The 26,627-nt window shown below is 49.5% G+C and overlaps 1 protein-coding gene across 2 annotated transcripts in view; it reads right to left on the reverse strand.

The window, feature by feature from the left end:
• Positions 1 to 26,627, reverse strand: part of PTPN21 (protein tyrosine phosphatase non-receptor type 21) — a 369,019-nt gene that overhangs the window by 183,779 nt on the left and 158,613 nt on the right. For both annotated transcript variants that reach the window (XM_086937623.1, XM_086937622.1), the window contains 2 exons: positions 25,889 to 25,949; positions 24,573 to 24,654 (listed from right to left, as the gene is read on the reverse strand). In XM_086937623.1, the coding sequence (XP_086793749.1) occupies positions 24,573 to 24,654; positions 25,889 to 25,949 (143 nt within the window). The remainder of the gene's footprint in view (positions 1 to 24,572; positions 24,655 to 25,888; positions 25,950 to 26,627) is intronic.

The following is a 26,627-nucleotide window of genomic DNA, read 5'->3' on the forward strand; positions in this document are numbered from 1 at the left end:
CAGGAAGCATGGGAGACGGTAGGCCGACAGACTTGGCGACTGCGCTGTTTCGACTATCGACAGTACCTAGATTGTGTGCATGCTGAAAGAGACAAGTCTGGCTCCTTACTGGCATGCCTGGCTAACCCAAATAGCAGAGGGTCCCCAATAGTGGAGATCGAGGACGGGAACAAACAATATACGCAGGAAGGGCTCAACAATATTTTTGCCCAGTACTATGCCAGACTGTACCGCAGGGCTCCCCAGTGTGATGAAGAGATAGTAAGGGACTATTTAGAGGGTCTGAGACTGTCACGATTAGAACCGGGAGAGGAGGAGGAGTTGGGGCCAGCTGTCTCCCTGCACGATGTGAAAGCAGCCATTAAGCACATGGCACATAACAAAACGCCGGGAACGGACAGATTACCTCCCAAAATCTACTCAACTTATACTGCGTATTTAGCCCCTAGGTTGGTCTTGCTGTATGAGGCAGCTAGAGAACTGAAAGTACTACCTGACACCACTGGAGAAGCCTTTATCGTTCCGGTACTAAAACTGGGGAAGCTAGCTTACAACCATACAGCCTGAGCAAGATGATAGCGACCAGGTTGTTACCATATATGTCCAAGTTAATTCATTCAGATCAGGCTGTCTTTATTTCGCAAAGGAACACAACCATTAATATCAGATGCCTCATAGCTATACTGGATGCAGGAGAGTATGTTAAAGAAGATGCAGCAGTGTTCACTGTCGATATAGAAAGGTGCTATCTGTATGAGGTGCTGGGGCAGATGGGTCTGGGCGAGGGCTTCTTGGGATGGGTGAAACTAATCTACGCAGACCCGAGGGTCAGAGTGCGCATGGAGAAGGTTATATCCCAGAGTCAGAGAGTGGAAAGGGGTACAAGGCAGGGATGCCCTCGGTCTCCACTACTGTTTGCCTGGTCCGGGAGGGACAATGCCCAATCTCTCCAGAGGTCCTAGACCTGGAGAGAATACTATTACAACTGAAGCGACGACCGCGCACAGAAAATAATGAGACAAAAATGGTGTCCCGGTGCTGGACCAGATGGCTGCAGCGCGCTCAGTGTGGAGTCTCTTAGCCCCAGACTTACCTATGGAAGTGCTCAGGTACTTACCAGACGAGGGAACTAGACGTGGCTTGACGACTGGCTGGAGCGATTGTGGTGGGAGACCTATTCCGAGATTGACAGATACTTCCTTTTGAGAACTTTTGTATGGAGTTTGATCTACCCCAAAGCCCCTTCTTGATGCACAGAGCCCTCACTGCAGAGTTTAAGAAGCATTGGGGCAATGGATCCACAGAGCCATTGGCACTAGACTGCTGGACATATGTGGCCATATCGGCAGGTAGAATTAAAACGTTTATTTACAGGGCGATCAGGAGTGACATTCAAAGGCCCATGGAATGGCTTTAGTGGGAGAAAGACCTGGGAGTACCAATTCCGGAGAAGAGTTGGAGGGCTATTGTGGAAAGGATCCTCAGGACATCAAGAAATGCGCGACTTGAGTTGATAAATTATTATGTCTTACACAGAGCATACCTCACACCTGCGTGAATCAGATGAACTTGCATATATATTAGCTAAGTGAGACATCGCTAAGAACTGGAAATCAGCTTGGGGACCGAGAAAAGGACTTGGAAAAGAGGACTAGAGAAGTGGGCAGGTGCCGAAGGCAGAATCCTACTGAGAGATGCAGGACGGGGCATAGGCACACTGAAGACTGCAAGGGCTTGGGGGAGACTAGTTGATGACGCAGGGGCGCTAGACTCGGAAGAGCAGCCAATTGTTTGCGCCCACTGTCGCTGGACATATATGGAAGCGCAATAGCCCAAAGAGGATAGGAAAAAGCAAACAGTACATGGCCACTCTAGCTACAGCCTGACCCCAACATGAACAATAGATGAGCTTGTAGACGTAATCATGCACTGCTAGATTTAACAGGCTGTAATAAAGCAACTTGTTTGGGAGTGAGGGAGTTGAATTAAAACTGCAATAGAACAGAGATGATGGCAATGTAAGTTGGGAAGGTACTTATATGACATGAATACCTGATAAATTCAATGCAAAAAACTCAATAAAATCTGCTTACAAAAAAAAAAAAAAAAAAAAAAAAGAATTGTCATTCAATCACTGTGCAGCAGCGGACATAGATTAGTTAAAATAGATCAATTGGTACTTTCTGCTCCACTCAAAGACCAAAAGTGATGCAGGATTTGTTTAAATGGAAAAACTAAGTGCAGGGCAAACAAATGAGGGACGGAATGCTGAATAAATCATACATCCACCCAGAGTCAAGAGATCTGGGTTAATTCCATTGTTCGTTTGCTCACCATGCCACCCCAGTTTAGACCCAGTTGAATCCAGTGGCACAGTGAGCATGGGACCCACGTCTGGGCATACCCATCCCACATAGGGTGAAAAGTGCTACCCAAACGAATGAAGGATGGAATGCTGAACAAATCCTTCTTTCACCCCCGGTCAAGAGATCTGGGTTAAATCCATTGTTCTTTTGCTCACCATGCCACCCTAGTTTAGACCCAGAAATAAGTGCAGGTAAAAAAATGTAAATTGATACTTGTATAGCGCACTACTCACCCGCAAGGGTCTCAAGGAGCTTGTACGAATACCGCTGTGGAACCCATCCTGGCTTTCCCTGTGTGGCGTCCACTCCTGGGCACCCCCAAGGTGGAGGCCAGGCATCCTTAGCGTTGTGGAGATTAAGCATGCTATTGCCCAGAGTCGCAGAGTGGGACTCCATGATTGGAATCGGCACCGAGGCGAGAATTATCAGGTCCGTGGAATTTTGAGCCCAAGACCCGCCGAGGCGGGGAATTGAACCCTGGTCCCGGGCTAGACCTCTGCATCAGGGTCTGCCGCTCTAATTATTGAACCACACTTCTCCACGTACTCACCAAAAGGAGCGGTGAACTGGGGGTGGAGTTTGTGGCCAACATAAGACTTTTAAAGCTTTGTATGAAAGAAATCTGCATGCACTGTAAGAATGTCTGATGGATCTGTCCATGAGTTATTACACTAATAACCGTTTACATAGCACTAAGTAATAAGTGTTTATTATTGACCAAAATAGCCCTTTTTTATCAACCTTCGAATAACAAAATATTGAGAAAAAAACAACTAGGTTCCAAACATATGCCTTGTAGTTAGGGGTGAGCAGAACTCACAGAGTTCCACTCTGCGGAATTTTGCAGAGTAACCTAAAAACGCCACAAGATTCCACAGAGTTCCGCGAGCAGCGTAGTTCAGTACGATGTGCTGATTTTTAGTGCCAGGAGCTTGTCCCACACTGTTAAATCAGCACGAATGGCACCACTCAGTGCAACAGAGTGACCTACTACGTTCTACCACTCCAGTACATTTTTTACACGAGCTGCTGCTTTCTCTACGCGAGCAGCAGATTCTCAACATGAGCAGTAGCAACCTGCCATGACCGCCTGCGCTGAGAAATCTCGGAGGCAGTCTAGAACTCTATTGTCTTGCTCACGAATTTAATATTGACGAGCCGCGCGCGACAATAAACTATGCCATGCAGCGGTTGCCAGAGTTGTTCCAAACACTGTGCTCCAAGCAGACCCCGGTGTGGGAAAAACTCAGTGAAATCCACCGGAGGAGTGGAGTTTACCACCCACCCCTACTTGTAGTTTGAATGAATTGCCTTGATGCACTAAGCTATATGATAAGGATTTTAACTTGTGACCTGCAGGTAACACAAGGATCTTTTCAACAAAATTAGAAACCAACTGGGCTTTCTGCATCAAAAAAAATTATCTGTGATCTACATGTTTCATGCTGAACTTTACAGAGACATTGACACTCTGCAATTTTATGCTGCGTCGAACCTTTCAATCAATCAATCAATCAATCATGACACTTGTATAGCGCGCTACTCACCCGGAAGGGTCTCAAGGTGCTGGGGGGGGGGGGGGGGGGGGGGGGGACAGTCGTTACTGCTTGAAGAGCCAGGTCTTGAGTTGCTTCCTGAAGGAGAGATGGTCCTGGGTTAGCCGGAGGTGGATGGGGAGGGAGTTCCATGTCTTGGCTGCCAGGTAGGAGAAGGATCTTCCACCGGCGGTGTCTCTGCGGATGCGTGGAACGGCGGCGGGTGGGCGTGTAGAAGGTCAGGCGGTTGTTGAGATACTTTGGGCCCAGGTCATGGAGAGCCTTGTGTGCGTGGGTGAGGAGTCTGAACGTGATCCTCTTGCTGACGGGGAGCCAGTGCAAATCTCTCAGGTGGTCGGAGATGTGGCTGTGTCGGGGTATGTCCAGGACGAGTCGTGTGGAGGCGTTCTGGATGCGTTGGAGTCTTTTCTGAAGTTTGGCTGTGGTTCCGGCGTAGAGGGTGTTTCCGTAGTCCAGTCGGCTGGTGACGAGCGCCTGGGTGACCGTCTTCCTGGTTTCGGTGGGGATCCATCGGAAGATCTTTCGGAGCATGTGCAGGGTGTTGAAGCACGATGATGAGACGGCATTGACTCGTCTGGTCATCGAGAGGGAGGAATCCAGGATGAAGCCCAGGATACATGCGTGGTCCGTTGGCTTGGGATTGGTGCCCAGGGCAGGGGGCCACCAGGAGTCGTCCCAGGCGGAGGGAGATGATCCTAGGATGAGAACTTCCGTCTTGTCTAAGTTCAGTTTCAGGAGGCTGTTCTTCATCCACTCGGCGACGTCTTTAATCCCTTCGTGTAGGCTGGCTCTGGCGGTGGCTGGGTCGTTGATGAGGGAGAGGATCAGCTGTGTGTCGTCGGCGTAGGAGACGATGTTGAGGTTGTGTTTGCGTGCGATGGCTGCGAGGGGGTTCATGTAGATGTTGAAGAGGGTGGGGCTGAGTGATGATCCCTGTGGGATGCCGCAGATGACTTCGGTGGCCTTGGATCTGAACGGGGGAGGCGGACTCTCTGGGCTCTTCCGGCGAGGAACGAGATGATCCACTCCAGTGCCTTCTTTTGGATTCTGATGTTGCTGAGGCGTTGCACTAGGGTGCGGTGGCAGACAGTGTCGAACGCTGCGGAGAGGTCCAGGAGGATGAGGGCCGCTGTTTCCCCGTTGTCGAGCAGGGATCTGATGTCGTCAGTGGCTGCGATGAGGGCGGTCTCGGTGCTGTGGTTGGCGCGGAAGCCGGATTGCGAGTGGTCGAGGGATCCGTTTGTCTCGAGGAAGGCGGCAAGCTGTCTGTTGACGGTCTTCTTGATGACTTTGGCAGGAAAAGGGAGGAGCGAGATGGGGCGGAAGTTCTTGAGGTCGGTGGGGTCCGCTGTTGGTTTCTTCAGGTGGGCGCTGAGCTCGGCGTGCTTCCAGCTTTCCGGGAAGGTGGCGGTGTTGAAGGAGGTGTTGATGATGTCCCGGAGATGGGGTGCGATGATGGAGTCGGCCTTGTTGAAGACGTGGTGGGGGCAGGGGTCGGTTGAAGAGATGCATACAGATCTTTCCAGCAAGTGCATTAATCACCAGAGTTATTAAAGTGGCATTGTACCGAGGAACTTGCTGATTACACAAAGCTTTCTGTAGCAGGTGATACTTCGAAATGCAGCCTGTTGTGCTCAGTTAAGCAAGCTATAATAAAGTTATTATCACACTTGTCTTGTTGTCAAATGTTCGAGGGCAGAGTGTCAAAAAATAAATTCAGACTTTGCTCTTTATGACTCTGCCCACTTCTGCTGCCAACTCTTGGCCCTTGACCGATTATTAAAACTACAGAGTTGATCTGCTCCCTCATTTGTTCACAAAACTGATATTTTCACAAATAAATTGGCATCACAAAAGGTCAACAATTTCCCAACAATCAATTTAAGGTCCTCAGTCCGGAAATGAAAAGGCACTTCCTGCACCCAGGCTCTGACGTTTCTGAAGTCTGAGGTACTGCTGCAAATATTTCATTTCTAACCTGTGCTGCCAAGGTAGCAGGTGTAATTACTTCTGAATACATGAAGACTGCAATGTGGATACTCTGGAAAAGATGGAGATGGACTGTTTATAGCATGAGATGTGTGGACTCCCACAAAACATTTGAGAAGGAGCTTGGTAGTTCCCTATGCTATGTGACATGTTCAATGTGCCCTTGATTTTTGCATTAAACATTTTGCATGCTGGGATTTTTTTAATCTCTTACCTAGAAGAAGCAAAGTAAACTACAAATTCCCGAATACAAAGGTTTCCCAGTTGATATCCAAATCCATATGAAAGCATCACACATTCCGTGGCGCCTCATGTCACATTTAATTTATATCTGGGTTGCCATCTGAAGCAAGAAGTTGCCATGTGTAAAACGCTAAAAAAAAAGTCATTTTTAGGTCTTGCCTAGGCAGCGCTTGCGCTGTCGTTTCGAGACATGATGTATTCAGGTATGGACTTGAAGCTCCGTCCACTCCACCCATATTTGTCATTGGCTTGCATCACTGTCCTTTGTAAATGTTGACTTCTGATTTCTTAATAGGCTTATTAGTGCCTCCTTAGTTCCTCCCTGTCTTTTGTTGTTTCCTCCCATGAGGACTGGCACTCTTACACGTGTCCTTACTCTGGAGATTTTATTAGCAGTTCAGAGAACTATTTACTTAATTAATGTGCACAGCACTCACAGGAAGCCAGCTTAAGCAAATGTGCTGCTTCCTGCCTAACAGGCTTGGCATTTGCATTTTTTTTGCTTTCCTACTCATCCGATGCTTCCAACGGCTCTGTTTCTGCAGTTTCCCCTCCCCTGTTATGCTTACTGTGTGGCCGGCTTCTTTACTTTGAATTACGCGAGCTCTCTGCACAATTTGTTTCAGATGCTTTGTATCCCCCCACCCACCAACACTGCTTGACATTGTTTATTTATTTTAAATTGCTTAGAACCCGGCAGGAGATTAAGTGAGGCGATGCAGAGCCTAGCTGTGTGCCATGGCTGAAAGTAAAGGAAAAAAAGTGCTTCCGTGAGGCAGCACTCCGCGTCACAGCACTTCTTTTCCCCCTTGTTTTACAGCAGCTGCGCTCCATTACAACATTGTTAAAAAAAAATGACAAAGCCATTCGCCACCGTAGGCGAGATCTATCGGTTTGCCAACACTTAATATTACGGCAGCAAGACCTAAAAAAACAAATGTGAACATTATCCACAATAAAATAATTTTTGTCATTAGTAAAAAAAAAATACACATTCAAGTTGCATGCGTATTAGGAAAAGATGCACTAACACTCTCATGCAAGAAGTTTCACACACCATAATGTACTTTAGCGAAATACCTTTTTGCCCAACAACGATACAAATTAACCCAGCTCATGGATTACAGCAAAACTGATATCCCAGCTCCAAGGGCGAAATAAAACACCTAATTTTATATACCATGTTCCTGACTTGGAACATCAGTGTTATGCCAGACCTGAGACCAACAAACAGCTCTGCCGATGTACCTTGTTCCTGAGCTCAGCACCATGTACCTGAGCTTCAGCATAAGTGCTTTGCCAGCCCTCAGACCAACAAACAGCTGTGCTGGTGTACCTCTTGCCTGAGCTGCAGCATCAGTGCTATGCCAGCCCTCCGCGTAAGCAAAATCTCTGCCGATGTACGTCTTGCCTAAACTGCAGCATCGGTTCAATGCCAGCCCACAGACCAAGAAACAGCTCTGCTAATGTACCTCTTGCCTGAGTTGAAGCATCAGTGCTTTGTCAGCCCACAGACCAACCCACAGCTCTACCAATGCACCTGTTTCCTCATCTGCAGTTTCAGTGCAAACGAGCTCTCATACAACAACCTGCAATAATAATGTAACTTGTTGTGGCAGCAGCATCATTGTTCTACCAGGTCCGCGATCCACAAACAGCACTGACAGCTTACCTCACTTCAGAACTGTAGAACCAATGCTATTCAGGCCATGGTTTATTCTCTATTTATTTCAGAAACACTAAACTCTCAATGAAGCAAACCAATGATAACTAATGCTCACTGTATAGAAAACAAAATTTCTTGCAATACCCACATAATAACTTCATGTAATTATGCATACATTGAATCTATTAAATTGGGCTCCCCACTTGATCCATGCCCTCCAAAAATTGTGCACTTAGCTCCCATGATCATTGGACCTCAATTAACTAAAATCCTAAATGAAGTTATCAGTACCAGTGACATTCCCTCTGAATGGAAGACGGCATCAATACTACCTTTGTTAAAAAAGAATGACCGACCCCCAGGAACCGCGCAGCTACAGGCCTATGACAGACTGCCTTTTCCGGCTACGTTACTAGAAAAGGCCTTGAACATGGAACTAATGTCAAGTATTGACAATAATAATCTTCTGGATTGCACCCAATATGGCTTTAGAAAGGCACATAGCATGGAAACTTCATTGATAACTGCATATCAAAAGAACTTAGATTCATTCTAGACGGCGGAGGTCGAGCCGCACTGATATGGTTGGATATCTCAGCAGCCTTTGATATGGTCACCCACACCATGTTTGTTGACCGATTAGCTGAGCAAGGAATAGGAGGCTCAACATTGAACAGACCGCACGAATAATGTAGCAATGGGTGATTTTATCTCTGAACAAAATATGGGGTACCCCAAGGCTCCTTGTTGAGCCCCACTCTTTTTAAACCTTATGTTATCTGTTTGGCCAAACTTATAAAAGCAGTGGGTTTCTCAGTGATGTCCTATGCCGATGACACCCAAATTGTGGGTTCAATATCCAACGACCACCATGAAGCTGCACATAGGTTTAGTGCATGTATGTCCGAGATAGAACAGTGGATGAGGGGCGTGGCCAAGATGGCGGCCTGAGCAGTCGCAACCCGCGGAGGCTCCTCGTCCCAAACCCCCAAGGTGATATTTTCGAAGCACTTCCCCGCCTCTGTAGGTGATCAAAAGCAGCGGGGGAGACCCGGTATCGACCTCGACCAGAGCGGCGGGAGCAGGGGGCTGCAATACTGTCCCGCGAGCTTCGACCGCCGCCATTGGCAGCTGGAGGAACGGAGTAGGCGAGGCCCTCGCGCGTGAGTAGCCGAGATCCCAAACTACGGCCGGCCGGGGGTCGGGCCAGGGCGGGCCATAGGAGCTGAGCGGAGACCGGGGCACGAGATCCGAGACGGCCTGCCCGGTGACTTGTGGAGCAAAGGACAATGCCCGGTTGCGAGGCACGCGCCGGAGGCCCGGAACGAGATGCCCACCGCAGCCCGCCGCTGGCCCAGAGAAAACGTAGTGAGAGACGGGCTGCCTAGGCACGTGCGGGAGGCACATCGAGGGGTGGCCATCGAGCCCCCGGAGCGGACAGGGCCCGCCCAGTGATAGTGGCGCACCACGAGGCCCGGCGAAGGTCGACCGGACGGCATAGCGGAGGCAGGCAGAGGAGGGTGACGGAGGCCCTGGCGACCAACGGCTACAACAGCAAGGCGAGAGCGGGAACACTTTGGAGGCTCTGACGGATAGAGTCAGACACACACGCTGAGACACACGCTGAGACTTCGGCGGTCGGCGGTGGAGCGGCGAGGCCCCCACGGATGAGAACGGTGATCGCAGGGAGAGAGAGCGGCCTACGCCACGTGGGGCGCCGGAGGTGAAGGTGAGGGCCTGAGCGGCTTTCAGGCAGACGGAGACGGGAAAGCGCGGCGACGAAGCCAGGCGACCCGGACACGAAGTGACCGGTTCCGGGGGGCATACATCGAGCCCCCGGTGGGGAACTCCAAGGCGACACGACCCGAGGGAAGCCGAGTACACCCCATCAAAACGCCGGCGAGGACATAAGGCGGTGGGGCCGGGGCCGGTGTGCTGGGGACACCGAAAGTGAGAGCAGCCGCGCCATCGACCGCGGCAGTAACCCGCCTCGACAGCGGTCCCCCGCACTGACACCCGACATAACGAGGAACACCCCGCTGGGGCCGGAGCCTACACAGCGTCACAACGGGTTATCCACCTCGCAGCCGCCATTTGTAGAGAATCCGCGGCTCCCTCCGGGTGCGCTATCATACAAGTGAGCACCAACAATGTCCTCCACGAATCGAAGAGGGGGCGCACTATCCCCGAAATGCTATCCAAGAGATCACACAAGGGGGAGAAAAGCCCAGATAAACCGGCGCCACAATCTCAACCACAAGACAAAGACAGGGACAAAGGAGAAGCCCCCGCAACAAAATCGTTCATGGAGAACCTGTTTGCGTCTCTGAGAGAGGACATTCAGACCCTAAGACAAGACATGGCAGGCGGCCTCAAAGAACTACAGCGGGATATAGACGACATAGGAGAGAGGATAGCGGAGGTCGAGAATTCAGAGCAATCCAGGAGTGGGGAGGTGGAACTCCTGCAACAGGAAATCATCAGGCTCCATGAACAACAAACAGACCTGCAGGCACACCCGGAAGACCTGGAAAGCCGCTCTAGGCGAAATAACCTTAAGCGTTCGCAATGTGCCTTCTAAAGCGGAAGGGGGGGACATCACGGCGTACCTGCAGGATCTGTTCTGCGAGATTCTGGGTGAGGGCGAGGACGTAGACATTCGCATTGATAGAGCCCACAGGGTGGGCCTTGCGCGCCGATCGCCCGCCCCCCATCCGGACATTTTGGCTTTCCTGCCGGACTACCCCCTGAAAGAACGCATCTTAAAGGCAGCGAGACAAATGCGGCCCATTAACTTTCGGGATCACACGCCGGAGCTCTTCCAAGACCTGTCCACGATTACACTGCAGAAGCGACGGACATTCAAGGTGGCAACTACCTTTTTAAGAGACAATGGGGTTCCGTACTCCTGGGGCCACCCCTTCAGACTGATTTTCAAGTGGAAAGGGGCCCTCCACCAGCTCAGGTCATTAAAGGACACTTGCAAAGTTTTGGGCATCCCCCACGAAGAAGAAGCACCGGACAATGAATTCAGTCAACGATTCTCCCGCCCAAACTCCTCTCAACAGATGAGAGACGAATGGCAGCAAGTGAGACGCAGACGCTCACCCAAGAAAGGGTTCAAGCCGGACCCCGAGACCGTGGCACAAGAACATGAAGCAGCTATACTAGAGGTCTCCAAAGACACCAATGCCGATTCATAGGCACACAGGTTCGGAGGTGCATATTTGCTGTTCAGTAGCATTGCCAGGGGGGGCGGGCGGGGGGCCTCGGGCTCGCCATGGACACGCTTTCCCACTACCCGACAATTTACCACAGGCCTGGACTGTTGTTGAAGAGGCCTGGGACAATGTTCACCAGTTGGGGTTTCAAAGTTGGGGTTGGGGCAAGGAGGGAGGGGTGGGTGAACGGAGGACGGGGGACTCGGTGTGTTCGACCAGATCAGGAGAAATGCAGGACAGTATGGGGCAGGGATAGGCCAGGACTTCAGCAGGTAGTGCATACACCTCCCAATGGCTGAGAAGCCCATCCAAATTCTCACCCTTAACGTCAAAGGGCTAAACAACCCGATCAAAAGAAGGGCGATTATTTCTTTCCTGGAGCACTCTGGGTCGGATATATGTCTCCTCCAAGAGACGCACTTGCTGTCCAAAGATTGGCACTGCATGAAATCCAGGGCATTCCCACACCAATACTACTCCTCCACGACGGAGAAAAAAGCAGGGGTGGCCATCCTGGTAGCGCGACACTTTAAGGGGCGAATAGGAGACAAAGTGGCCGAAATCAAGGGCAGGCTACTGGCCCACACGATACAGCTGGGGGCTTTGCTATTCACAGTGGGGGCACTCTACGCACCAAACTCCAAACAGGAAGCCTTTCTAAAGGGAGCACTATCTGACACGCTTACAGGGGACGCCTGACACATACTGATTGGGGGGGACCTCAACCTGGTCATGGATAATGGGCTAGATAGATCAGGAAGGAGAGCTGGCGACTCAGGAGCCCTATGCACAGCGGGAAAACAATGGCTAGCCGACAGGGGGTTGGTGGACGAATGGCGCGAAAAACACCATACAGCCCCAGGGTACACTTTCTATTCCCACGTGCACCGCACATACGCCAGAATAGACCACTTCATTGGGTCCGCTGACATGTCCCCCATGGTGAAAGATGTAGAAGTCACCCCAGCAGCACTATCGGACCACGATGCAGTGATCCTTCACCTTAGGGAAAACATACTTACCCGCAAAGAGGTCACGAAGCAATTGTCCCAAAGTATTACTGACTACCTGAGCCGAAATGACACAGGGGAGGTGACTCAAGCAACCGTCTGGGGAGCACTAAAGGCGGTCCTCCGTGTGGAGATAATGGCGATCACGGCAGCGGACAACAAAGAGTGAAAAGAAAGACGTAAGGACCTGGCGGAACAGGTGCTGGAACTAAAGAGGGTTCACTGCCGGACGGGGGCCCCGAGAATCTGGCGCAAGCTGAAGACGGCCAGGGCGCAGCTCGCGAGCTTAGATTTGGACCGGGCGGCACTCCGCCTCCGCCATACATATTATGTGGGGGGAGACAGGACCGGTGGCCTGTTGGCCAGCAAGCTGAAGGCAAAAACGGTCCGCTCAAAGATTCCCCTTATTAATGTGGAAGATGGGGTGGAAGCTAGAGAGGACGATCGCATCGCGGAGTCCTTTCGGGCCTTTTATGCCAAACTGTATGCAGCAGACCCGGACTTGAGGTGAAGCAAGCACCGCATACCTAGAGACCGCAGACGTGACGGCCATAAACGAAGCTAGTGTACTGGCACTGGAGGCTCCGATCCGCCAAGAGGAGGTAATATCGGCAATAGCAAGACTCAAACCGCTGAAGGCACCGGGACCAGACGGCTTTTCCGCTGGCTTCTATAAAACATTCTGCCCTTTGCTAGCGCCGGTATTGACAAACTTATTCAACTCCTTCCAAGGCCCGGGCTCGATCCCGCGAGAGATGTTGGAAGCAGATGTTATAGTCTTGCCGAAGCCTGGTAAAGATCCAACTCGGTGCGCGGCCTACAGACCAATATCACTCCTGAACATAGATCTGAAGCTAGAAAAAAGAAGCAAGTTGGATGGTGGAACCTTTCTTTAAGAAGCACCTGACCACAATAGCCCAATTAATATTTCCCCTCTAAATATCAACGAGGGAGTAGTGTGCACACTGACAACCACCCACCATCACAATGGCAGTTCTATATAGAACTTCGGGATACAGACGTAATTTTAAGCAAAGGTGCACCACAACAAGGACATGTGAAAACTAAGGTCTTCTAGTTTGCACAAAAGATATATTCAAAAGAAATTTTTCATATGAAACCGGACAATTTTTTTCTCAAAAAAGATTTTTCTTTATTCATTCCAAATGTTAAAGGACACAGCTGACGCGTTTCGTCCCTACGGGGACTTCTTCAGGGCAAGATAAGTAGTGGAATCTCCTTTAGCGCGACGATGTTGTGTTGGAGAAGTCCAGATGCGACTTCTATGGTCAAATCGTGTGTGGTCGCTGGAACACTGGTTCAAAAACGTCAAGAGTTTCGTATGATTCAATAAATAGCCAAATATTCTCTTACAATTCGATAGGGGACCTACGGTTCCTGGAACTAGCATTCATATGTAGTTTGGAAGAAAAGGGATGTGTGTTAAATGATGGGACATCCCATGGGGTCAATACTTTCAAGGATTACAGCGAGTCAAAAGATGTGCTTGGCCATTGATTCAGTGGCTTCGAGCAACATGACCCCTTTCTTGTTTTATCTTAGTTTATGGTACGATGTACAGATGTCCGTACTCATTCGAATTCCGCTACAGATTCGTCAAACCAACGCTGTTCTAGACACGTCCGTAGTCGTGTCTCGTCCCCTTCCCGTCTGAACCAGTTCGTATAGAGCCTGGCTCTATAACGGACTAGGGGATAGGTTTCTAGCCTGGGTGGCCAGCTGCTACGCCTCTCCCCAGGCGATGATTAAAGTCAATGGGGCAAGCTCCAAGCTGTTCGAAATTCAGCAAGGCACTCGGCAGGGTTGCCCGCTATCACCACTGCTGTTTGCCTTATATATAGAGCCATTCGCTCAACACATTCGGAATAACAAAGATATCTCAGGCATCAAATTTGGAGGGGAGGAGCAGACCATTAGCCTTTATGCTGACGACATTCTGGTCGCGGTAGAAAACCCTAGACTGTCTATACCAGCATTCCTGACGGAGATGGAGCGATTTGGGGCGGTCTCCGGATTTAAGATGAATGTGGGGTAGTTCGTTATTCTCCCCCTAGGTAGCAACACCCGACAGGCCCACAGAAGCACGCTCCACATAGGGTGGCTGGTGGTGCAAACAGCATTGCCATACCTAGGAATTGAATTGACTCCCTCCACGGCCCAAACGGTAGAGCTTAATTACTCCAAACTCCTGACCCGCATACAGGGAGACATTTCTAGATAGCGGCAACAGCCGCTCTCGTGGTTGGGCCGCGTGGCCTCTGTCAAGATGACCCTGTTACCGAAGGTGCTCTACCTGTTCCAAACCATTCCGGTCACTCCCCCCTTGGGCATGCTAAAAAAATTACAAGACACCATACAACGGTTTATTTGGGCAAACAAATGTCCAAGGCTACGCCGCGATTTGGTCACAAGAACGACGGAGGAGGGTGGACTGGGGCACCTGATCTGAAGCGCTACTTCCAAGCGGCACAGATGAGATACCTTCTGCAATGGTCCCGCACACTCTCCGAGAAGCGTTGGCTTTTCCAAGACAGAGCGATGGCGGGAATGCCGCTGTGGAGGGTCCCCTTTCTGACACGGGCGCACAGACCAGCCTATCTTAAAAAATCGCCCATCACCAGAACACTTCTTCAGGTATGGGACGCGGTAGCGGTCCCCAGAGGCCTTACATCATTTACATCCCCAATGACGCCTCTGTTGGACAACCCGGCGTTTCCCCCAGGGGTACTCCCCAGCTCATTCCCCCAATGGTGGCAAACCGAATGCTGCTCAGCAGGACGCTTATTTGACCTACAGGGCTTTATGACGCTGGACACGATGAAGGAAAAGTATGGAATTGACCGGCCACACCGATTTCAATACTTTCAGCTAAGGCACTGGCTCACGCACAAAGACGTAGAACGTCTAGTAGGCCGACCCCTCACTCCATACGATAAATGGCTCCTCACTAAATCTACAGACTCGAAGGCCATCACAGAGCTTTACAAACCTTTAGCCCCCCCTCCACCCACGATGAGATCTGCAGGTCAAAAGAGGTGGGAGAAAGAATTGGGACGAACACTCACTGACAAAGAGTGGCAGGATTTATACTACAGAGCGCATACCACGGCTAGGAACACAGCCAGCAAAGAATCGGCGGTGAAAGTGGCCTATTACTGGCACCTGACACCGGAACGCCTACATCAAAGTAACCCACGGAGAGATCCCGCATGTTGGAGGGGGTGTGGACAAACAGGGACCATGACACATATACTGTGGGAATGTGTGGAAGTGCAGGAATACTGGGAGGGGGTGCTCAAAGACATAGATGTATATTTCGAGACGGAACTTCCCCGTTTTCCGGCATACACAATCCTCGGCCTCCCCAACAGACTCATGTTTCCACTCAAATCCATCAGGGGGAAGCAGATGGGTCTGGCAATTGGGGCAGCAACACAGCACATCCTCTCCCTCTGGGGAACGGCCAGGAAACCCACACACACAGGGTGGCTGCATTGACTGTGGTACTTCATGGGGATGGAGAGGATCTAAGCTTCGCTCACACAAACATCTGTCGCATTTAAAGAAACATGCAGCCGATTCTCACCCTACTCACCGAAGAATTCACAGAGCTCACATGCCCGAGGTACCTGCGGGTCCTCAGGCTCTCTGATGAATTCCGCAATGGAACGAAGGAGGAAACGCACAAGGCCTAGACTGAGTCCCCTCAAGCGCTGGCGATGGTTGGACACACCGAGGGGTGGGGGGCGGGGGTGGATGGTTTGGGGAGACTTGGGGCAGTTGGGGTTAGGGAGGGGCGAGGGAGGGGTGCGGGTATAAGGGTTCCGGCATGCATGGTTTCCACAGGCCCTCATCATTCAAGCTTACATGGACACAAGACACTCAACCCCAAAGCTCAGAACTCCAGGGTATGTGAGCTACGACGGGAGGGGAACGGAGCGCAAGATCATATTGTGTTACCAAATGAGTTATATTGCTTGGCTGAACCCAATAAAAATAAATTTGATCAAAAAAAAAAAAGAACAGTGGATGATAGCAAACTGCTTAAACCTTAATGCAGGAAAAACATAGGTCCTTCTTAATGGTATTGATAAGTCCTTCTGGTCACCAAGTTGGTGGCCACTGAACACGGGCCCCATTTACACCAGTACGTAAAGGAAGAAATCTAGGAATTCTCTTTGATGATAAACTTAACTAAGAAGATCAATTCAACGCTATGGCTTCATTGGTGTCCTTTACTTTGAAAATAATCAGAAAGATTTGTCACCACATTCCACTGGACCTTCAAAAAACGGTGGTCTCCACCTTAGTCTTAGCCAAGCTAGATTATGGGAATTTCCTGTTCATTGGCATCCGAAAAATGTCCTGTTCATTGGCATTCAAAAAATACAGATGCTGCAGAATGCTTCAGCCCAGCTTCTAACAGGGCTGCATTTTATACATATTAATACTTCCTTATCCAGAGATAAACATGGCTAAAACAAGGCTAAACAGCTTGTTGAATACAAACTCGTTCTAAACTAGATAAATATGTTGTGCTGGGTACCTAAAATATATTGGCACTACAATGTTGTGACAGTGCTGTGCAGTTAAAGCATCAACAGAAATAAGATATGTGCTGTGTGTACAAATCAATGAAATGTTTTAAAAATAACAAAGGAATTTTGTCTGGCCTTTGTGGAAAACAAGGGATGTTATTTAACGCTCTTCTTTGCTATACAACCCTTTCCACCACTGCCACGTCAGTGCACAGACAAGGTTCTGGCAGGTACTTACATTGGCCAGTGCGAAAGCCACAGTCTGGCTGCTTCTGTGAGCACTCTCCAAGTTTCAGGGCTCACTCCCCGCTGTTGAAAATGGGGATAGTTGCCCCTCTGAGCAAACAACTGGGACCCACTGTCATTGCTGACCATCTGTTGCCACGAAAGAAGTGGGAGTGGGGTGGAAGAGTTGTTCAAGAAAACTTTCACTTCTCAGCAGACAGACCCAGCGTCTGTTGGGAGAGTGATGGAATGGACAAGTGCATTTAGGACCCCAAACAGTATATATACTGATTTGTGGAACTGCTGGTTAACTGTGGTCCATGACCATAAAACGCACCTTGCATGAAGAAATGAAAACCGAACGGACAAACAACGCATGGACAAAGTGCCGCCACGCATGAAAAGAAATGATAACGAAGGAAGCGTCCATTCAGAGTTCCAGCATACTCTTAACAAAACGGACACGCCGAAGGAAATACAGCTACCGAACCGAAATAATTTTTCTTCTCTAAATTGTCATCTGTGGACATTTCAAACTATGCTGCGCGCGTGTGAATCTGACTTCATGTTCATTGTGGCCTGTACAAAAGAAGCATCATAGTGGGAGGGGTTTGGGGGACGGAACAGACTCCCTCGAAAGACAGCTTCTGACATTTGTTCTTGCCAAATATGGCAAGATAAAACCAAGATTTACAGGCCTGTTTACAATAACTGAGCAGACCTCAAAGGGAGTTGAAACTGAGCTGATCATGTGAATTGCTTTTCAATAAAGAGAAAAGTAGTTCCTCAAACAGTTGTTAATATGGTGACCAGCGGATTGATATAGTACTTGGTCCCTGCTCTCAGGGAGGGCTAAACACAGCAAGGGGCATGATAAATTAATGTCATGGACAAATGGGGAGAAAGAAAAGAAGAGCAACGATGGAGCCAGCAAAAGGGAGACTTATAAGTGGGCTGAAGCCCACAAAGTATATACAAAATGTCTCGAAGAGACAGCGCAAGTGCTGTCTAGCCGAGACCTAAAAAAGTGTCCAAACCTGAACTCAACAGGAAATGTTAACTGTGAAGGAGAGGCAACCGAGTAATGTAAATGTAAATGTACAGGAATTTATATAGCGCAAATCACCGAGCGGTTTCTAAGCGCTTGCTTAGGGAACCCGTCCTGGTATTCCCCTGTGAGATAACCCCGGCAGGGTATCCGCAAGGTGAAAGCCAGGCATGCCGCCGCGAGGGGCCGTTGTGGAGATTAAGCAAGTTATTGCCCAGAGTCGCAGAGTGTGAACCCGTGAATCGAGTAGGCACCGGAGCGAGAATTGTCGAGTCCATGGACATTTTTAGGACTCAAGACCCCGCCGAGCCGGGAATTGAACCCTGGTCCCGGGATGACCTCTGCTTCCAGGTCTGCCTCCTCTAACCAGTGAGCCACACTTCTCCACGCAGTTCAATCTCCAGTTCAATCTGAACTCTGTAGTACAGTGGCAACTCATGGTCTTTCAACAGAACAGGTGTGAACCCTGCGCCTCACCATCAAAATATATGCAGACTGTTAAACAACTTTTAGTTCAGTAAAGGTATACTCCTGTGAACCAGTACAAATAGGTTTTTTGCCACAAGTGGCAGCAGAACATTGCTTGGCACACCCCATTCCTATCGAGGGAGCGCTATACCTACCTATAGGGGACAGAGATAGGCAGCCCAACGCCCCAGCAGGCAGGATAACAGCATGGCAACGTATTGGACGCATGCTGGATGTGCCCCTGTTGTATTCACCATTGCTACCCCTAGCATACCACCCTAGCAGATCACTGCTATAGGAGGATGTCTTTCATAAGTTTAAATATAAGACTGCCATCAATAACTGTGGTGATTTGTACTATGAAGGCAGATTTCGTACTATTGATCAGATTTATCAATCAGAGCAGAAGACACCTCTTGATTTTTTTTGTACATTAGGCTACGGCAGGGAATACAATTGCTTAGTCCTGACTTTCCTGAGGAGCCACAAGCGTTGGCCCCCCCTGCAGATCATTATGGGAAAGGCCACAGCCAAAAGATTAGTCTCCCAGATATATAAGATAATACACACACAGAGAGAGCTTCCAGCAACGATGTCGCGCACGCGATGGGGGGAGGAGTTGGGAGCTGCCCTGTCACAAGAACAGTGGGAGACCTGTTGCTTGCACACCGAACGCGTATCCGCGAGTAGTAGACTCCGGATTATACATTAGACGTTTTTACACAGTCTTTATTACACCCCGGCTAAGATGTGCAAGTATAAGCTTAGAGTAGATGACAGATGTGATAGGTGCCACACTGAGGGGGCAGATTTTCTACACTTGGCATGGGACTGCCCTGGAGTCAAGGATTACTGGGTCCAAGTGTTTCACGCTCTGCAACTGATGATAGATACTCCTTTGGAACCTGACCCTCTGTTGGCCTTGCTAAGGTATGTTTAACCCCTACGAGCAGAACACAGTAAATTTGTTGCATAGCGGTTTTAATGACCAAAAGGAGGGTGGCTTGTAGGTGGGGCAGGGGGCAGGCGCCTAAATTCAAGACATGGCTAGATGACCTGATAACATGCCAAGAAATGATTGCTACATATGCAGAATTGTTACCCATGTCCTCCAGACCCCATGATATATGGGCCCCATTGACATGTTACCTGATTACTCACCAGAGGGACGAGATCTAAAGCTTCTTTGAATATCAAGAAGTAGAAGACACTTAATGTAGTGACGATTGGAATTAGATATGTCTGTGGATTGGAGACTGTGATATAATACGTGCAAAGGCTCAATGTTTTGCTGTGCGGTTGTCTGGGATATGCCAAATATGCTACATGGGATGGGAGATGCAGAAATCTGCCTGAGGGAGGCGAGCGGCTGTAAAAGATGTGCAAGGTGGTAGTAATAGGTAGACTTGGAACCCTAAACCTATTATTTTACAAGGCATATTTGGAGTATATACAATGCAGTGATGAACCCGAACTGTATGCAAATTGGATAAATGTTGAACATGTACCTACATGTAACCTGAAAACAATAAAAAGACCTTAAAAAAAAATAGTTTTTTTATGTACTATCCAGTATGGAGATACACTCTTGGAGGCTGGAAGAAATTCTAAAGCTGAGAAAATAGCTAGATTCTACACAGAAGAGGAAGCTCGAAGAAGCAGCATGCTTAATTTTGGAAACGTGTGCATGAAAAGGTGATATTCCCAAAAAGTAAGATTACATAAAGTTGATGCAACAGTGGGATATGCAACAAGAGAAGAAAGTGGAGAGGCAAACTTGGAGTTCTCTAAAATGCTTGAACATCCAGTTTTAAATGGTACGGAGACAGTCCAAATCAATTACGACTGAGCAGCTGATGTGCTTGGTTGTCAGGTGTTAAGAACATTTTTGATCAGGTAAGTAAAAATGTAATCTATTTTCGGGTTCTTATTTTTATTTTTACTTTCAATACTTGATCTCTATTGAGCATACTTTGTCATGGCCATCTGCAAAAGATGTTGGTGGGTGACCTGATCTGACCTGGGGTGACCTGATCTGACCTGGTCAGACCCGGTCTCTCCCTCCTCCCGCCGCGTGGCCCGCCCCGAGTGTGCCCGGCCTCCTCCTGCTGCCCTGAGCTCTGCCCCTGCCTCTGGACCCTGCCTGCCCTCAGCACCTGTACCGCCGCCCTTTTGCCGCTTTTGAGACTCGTTCCGCCGTCCTCGTCAAGTCCTGGTATTGTACTGCTGTGAAGTTTGTGAAGTTTTCTTTTGGATTGTACTTGTATTTCGCTAATTTGTTCCCCGCTAATTTGTGTCCGCTTGTACCTGGCCCCACCCCGCTCCCTGCCGCTGCTCCCCCGCGGCTCCACCCACGCTCCCTCCAGCATCACCGCACCGCTGCCCCCCCTCCTGCCACCCCGCTCCCGCCTCCCAGCTGCTCCTCCCTCCCTCTAGGGTAGATTAGGCGCGACTCACGGGCGAGGAGCTGTGACCTGATCTAACCTTGTCAGACCCGGCCGCTCCCGCCTCCCAGCTGCTCCTCCCTCGCCCCTCCCCTCCCCACTCTCCATTTATGGCAGAGTGCATGCGTACGCGCAGCGGGCGCGCCGATGGTGCGCCTAAGGCGCGCCAAAGGCAAGCCGTCTGCGCCCGTCCGCGCCTGGACCGCGCCCAGCGCCAGAACCCCTGGTCTCCACAGATGCCAGCCCACCCGCCGGACCTACGACGCAGCCACCCTCAACGCACTCAACACCGGCCGGATCCCCGGCTGCCACCGAGCCACCCCAGGATGCACCCACGGACCCTTCACCTGCCAACCCTGCAAGTTCGCCTGCATCCGGACCTGCACCGCACCAGCCAAGCCGAGCACCAGCACCAACCACCTGAAATACATCCTGCTCAACACCCGCTCCGTCCACAGACACGCCGTGGAACTCTGGAACCTCCTCGATACCCACATCGCCAGACGTCGCCTTCCTCACGGAAACATGGATGCCCGACATCGCCATCGCCATCCCGGACGGATACAAGATCACCCGGAGGGACCACGTCAACCAGACAGGAGGAGGCATCGCCATCGTCCACAAGAACACCATCCGCATCACGACCAACTCCGACAACACCCTCACAGCCGCCGAACACTTGCACTTCCAGATACACACCGACCCCAAGAGCACCCTCAGAGGCACCCTCATCTACAGACTCCCGGGACCTCGCACACAATTCAGCGAAGACATCGCCGTCTTCATCAGCCCGCACGCCATCCCCTCCGCCGACTACATCCTTCTCGGGGACCTCAACTTCCACCTGGAGAACAACAACGACCGCAACACCACCACCCTGCAGAACAACCTCGCCAACCTCGGACTCAAGCAACTGGTGACCACCCCCACTCACTGCGCCAGCCACACGCTTGACCCCGTCTTCTCCTCCAGCAAGGATATCTCCTTCAGCCACGCCACCGGACTCCACTGGACAGACCACAGCTGCGTCCACATCAGCTTCAGAAGGACCACGCTCCACCACCACCCGCAACAGGTCCCCCGCAGAAGCTGGAACAAGATCACAGCCGAGCAGCTCGCCACATCCCTGAGCCAGAACCCTCCCGCCAGTTCAGCGAACCCCAACCAAGCTGCCAACAACCTCACAAGGTGGATCAGCAACTGCGCAGACGACCTCGCCCCACTGAAGACCCCCCCGTCAGACCCTGCAACAAGAGCTCTAAGAAGAACTGCCGAACCCTCGAGAAAGCCTGGCGCAGAGACCTGACACCAGACATCATGACCACCCTCAAGCTCGCCACTCGGAAACATCACCAGCTGATCCACACCACCAAGAAAACCGCATTCGAGGAACGACTAGAAAACAACGCCCACAACAGCAAAGAACTCTTCATCATCGTCAAAGAGCTCTCGAACCCTAGCGCCGGAAACAACTACATCACCTCATCACAAGAACTCTGCAACTCGCTCGCCTTGTTCTTCCACAACAAGATCACAGACATCCACAACTGTTTCAGCACACAGCCGACGCACTCCACGAATGCACCAACGCCCCCCACCACCACCCTCCGCGGCTGGACTCCGGTCAACACCGAAGACATCATCCGCACGATGAACTCCATCCACTTCAGATCACCAACCGACCCCTGCCCTCACCACGTCTTCAACAAGGCCGACTCCATCATCGCACCTCATCTCCGGGACATCATCAACACCTCCTTCAACACCGCCACCTTCCCAGAGAGTTGGAAGCACGCTGAACTCAGCGCCCTACTGAAGAAACCATCAGCGGACCCCACCGACCTCAAAAACTACCGCCCCATCTTGCTCCTTCCTTTTCCTGCCAAAGTCATCGAGAAGACAGTCAACAGACAGCTGGCCGCCTTCCTCGAGACAAATGGATCCCTCGACCACTCACAGTCCGGATCCCGGGCCAACCACAGCACCGAGACCGCCCTCATCGCAGCCACCGACGACATCCGAGCCCTGCTCAACAACGGGGAAACGGCGGCCCTCATCCTCCTAGACCTCTCTGCGGCGTTCGACGCGGTCTGCACCCTAGTACAACGCCTGCAGAACTTCGGAATCCAGGAGAAGGCACTGGAGTGGATCATCTCCTTCCTCGCCGGAAGAACCCAGAGAGTCCGCCTCCCCCCGTTCAGATCAGAGGCCACCGAAGTCATCTGCGGCGTACCACAAGGATCATCACTCAGCCCCACGCTGTTCAACATCTACATGAGCCCCCTTGCGGCCATCGCACGCCAACACAACCTCCACATCATCTCCTACGCAGACGACACCCAGTTGATCCTCTCCCTCACCAACGACCCAGACACCGCCAGAACCAACCTACACGAAGGGATGAAAGACGTAGCCGAGTGGATGTCGAACAGCCGCCTGAAACTGAACTCAGATAAGACGGAAGTCCTCATCCTGGGATCATCACCCTCCGCCTGGGACGACTCCTGGTGGCCCCCTGCCCTTGGCACCGCACCCAAACCAACAGACCTCGCACAAAACCTGGGCTTCATCCTGGGCTCCTCCCTCTCGATGACCAGACAAGTCAACGCCGTCTCCTCGTCATGCTTCAACATCCTACGCATGATTCGGAAGATCTTCCGGTGGATCCCCACTGAAACCAGGAAGACGGTCACCCAGGCCCTCGTCACCAGCCGACTGGACTACGGGAACACCCTTTACGCCGGTACAACAACCAAACTCCAGAAAAGACTCCAGCGCATTCAGAACGCCTCAGCACGACTCATCATGGACATCCCCCGACACAGCCACATCTCCAGACACCTGAGACACCTGCACTGGCTCCCCGTCAGCAAGAGAATCACGTTTCGACTCCTCACCCACGCACACAAAGCTCTCCACAACCAAGGCCCCAGATACCTCAACGACCGCATGACCTTCTACACTCCCACCCGCCCACTACGATCGACCTGCCACGCCCTCGCCGCCGTCCCACGCATCCGAAGAGCCACAACGGGAGGAAGATCCTTCTCCTACCTGGCTGCCAAGACATGGAACTCCCTCCCCATCCACCTCCGCCTGACCCAGGACCACCTCTCCTTCAGGAAGCAACTCAAGACCTGGCTGTTCGAGCAGTAGAGGATCCCCTCCCACCCCTCCCCCACCCGCCCCCGCCAAGCGCCTTGAGACCCTCCGGGTGAGTAGCGCACTATATAAATGCCTTCATTGATTGATTGATTGATTGATTGGGGTAGTGGAAGGGGGTGGATGTGTGGGTTTTTCTCTGTTGTGTGTTGTGCAAAGGTTAATACATGTTCTGCCTATGTGGCTATGCCACACTGAGTGTGGGGTTATGTACACAGGTGGCAGTATGCCTGCTGCCTTGGTATGAAAGTTTACCATATATGTATATTTCTGTGTATGCACGTTTCACTGGAATTACGTTTTGTCTGTGAGTGCAGCTAGCTTTGTGTAGCCTGTGCACACTCGCACACTTGTTTTTTATGTTCTCTTGGCTGAGCATTTTCACCACTATTCTAATATCACTTTCACTGTGGTTAAACTGAAGCTCTTCTGCACCATTTGTTTTGTTGCTTTGTAAATGTAACGTACACATGTATTGCTAAATAACTATCAGTGATTACAATATCTTATAACAAGGGTTATTTGTTAACGGTCAAACTGTGACAGCTGTAATTTTAAGTAGTAGCAATCTTTATTTTCTCACATTTGCATATACAACAGCGAGACATCATTTACCTTGGGAAGTAGTGTACGGTTCATTGTAGTGTCCATTGTAGTGTAGCTGAGGTGGAGGGATCATGTACGGCTGAGGCTTGGGCTACAAACAATTGAAAATGAAAACAGGTTATGACTGTGCAGGGCACAACCCCACTGCAGGTCACAAGTGATGGGAACAGAGAAGCATTCAACTCAACATCAAGTAAAACCTCAAAGCCATGTGACTCAGCAGCCACTTAAACCACGTCACTCTGCAACCAACCCTCCCCCACAGACACACTGCATCATATTGCAACCACAATCACATTATCCAACCATCTACACTGCAAAGGACAGTGCAACGTGCTACAAAGAAGCCAATGTGTTTTACTTTCGACTACAACCATATACACCACGTGTACATTTAATTGAGCCAACAACCACAAAGGACACATGTAATCCAACAGCTAGATACACCACATGACTTCTTACACTGTATGTGATTCAGCAACCATTTACCTGGGATGAGACTTTAAATACATACACTGCATACATGAGCCTTTAACCACTTACACAGTATGCAGACCTACAACCTCATGCAAGTTAAAATGATACAACAGCAGTCACTATGACAATCACCAGATTCGCAACTGGTTTTAGTGATTCTCACAAGCACAGGTCAAAACAAACAAAGTAATTACTAACATAACTCAAGCTCGACAATTATTAACAAGAGATTGGTGTACTGACTTCATTTTATCCACACTGTACAGCTGAACAGGCAAACGCAACTTAAAGCAAAAACTTTTCAAATTACAATTCAATTCAATGTAGGTACCTTTCCAGTGGTAATCTCATACTTTAGGACCAGACATGCAACATTATAAAAGCAGTTTATATCGATAAAGTTGCTTTTGTAGAGGTAATTTTTCTTTTTAACTCAAGTATTGTTGTATCCAATTTGTTTTAATCAGTTTTTATCAAAATGTTAAAATAGACAGAAGAAACCGGACAGCATCAGCCACCCAAGAAAACGTGAAATAACCAGCTTTTATTTTCTTTTATAAACAAAAAGCCTTGGATGACAGAAAACAGTAAATGAACTGGAATGAGGCAAGAAACTGAGGCACGAGTGGCAGATTAAAAAACGCTGATCTAACCTCTCAAAGCAGCACTATATCTAAAATCAGAAATGTCACTAAAATAGAGTAAGCAGCCTGTTTAGAGAAAGTTAAACGTTTTAAATACTAGCACTGCCCATTGTACTTGGTATGATCCACTTGTGGTAAAAGACATGAATTTGACAAAAAAACGAATAAATATTTCAGTTGCTTAAATAAAATGGCCATTCTTACCAGTGATATTCTGGACGAAGACCCTCGTCGGACAGGATTTACAGAAATAGTCTGGGTTTGCCTATAAAGAAGCCACAAAAACAGAACCTTAGTTCAGGTCATTTTTAAATTTACGACTATTAATATATACCAGTTTTCAATTCCGGAACCAGGTACAGTAGGAAAACAATGTGAGATTTTCGGCCAGGATGTATGTAAATAAACCATGTAAACAGACTTTGTTAAAAGGTAAGTAGTGATGCACTCAATCTATTCACTGCTCTACCTTAGTGACACAGTTACAAAGTGGTCTCCAGCTTTGGGATTAATGAAATCAAAGAGGCATTTCATTATCTTGCTACTTAAGAACACTTGTATCGAGACCTTTGTACAGACATTTTGTTTTGCTTCATAAATATTTGCCGATAATATATATGTTTTGATTGCACATATAGATAGTTATAGCCAACTCTTAGATCAAAACCTCTGTTGCATCCAGCCTCCATAGCCAAAGATGTCCAATAAATGTGGTCTGTTTTTAAACAAATGTGAGAATCGTTTTTTATTTTAAGTAAAATTACACTCTAAATTCTTGCAATTAATTCCAAAGTGTCAACGGGAATGTACAAGTAACTTATTTACATACTAGCTATGCCAGCAAATTGGTACAATGCCTTGTTAATCGTCCATGTGGCTCACACATAGTGCAAAATTTTGTTTAAATCATAGAATAGGTTTATCAAGAGAGAGGCACCTCAAG

The sequence above is a fragment of the Lissotriton vulgaris genome, chromosome 9, assembly GCF_964263255.1.
Source record: "Lissotriton vulgaris chromosome 9, aLisVul1.2, whole genome shotgun sequence".
NCBI classification, from domain to species: domain Eukaryota; kingdom Metazoa; phylum Chordata; class Amphibia; order Caudata; family Salamandridae; genus Lissotriton; species Lissotriton vulgaris.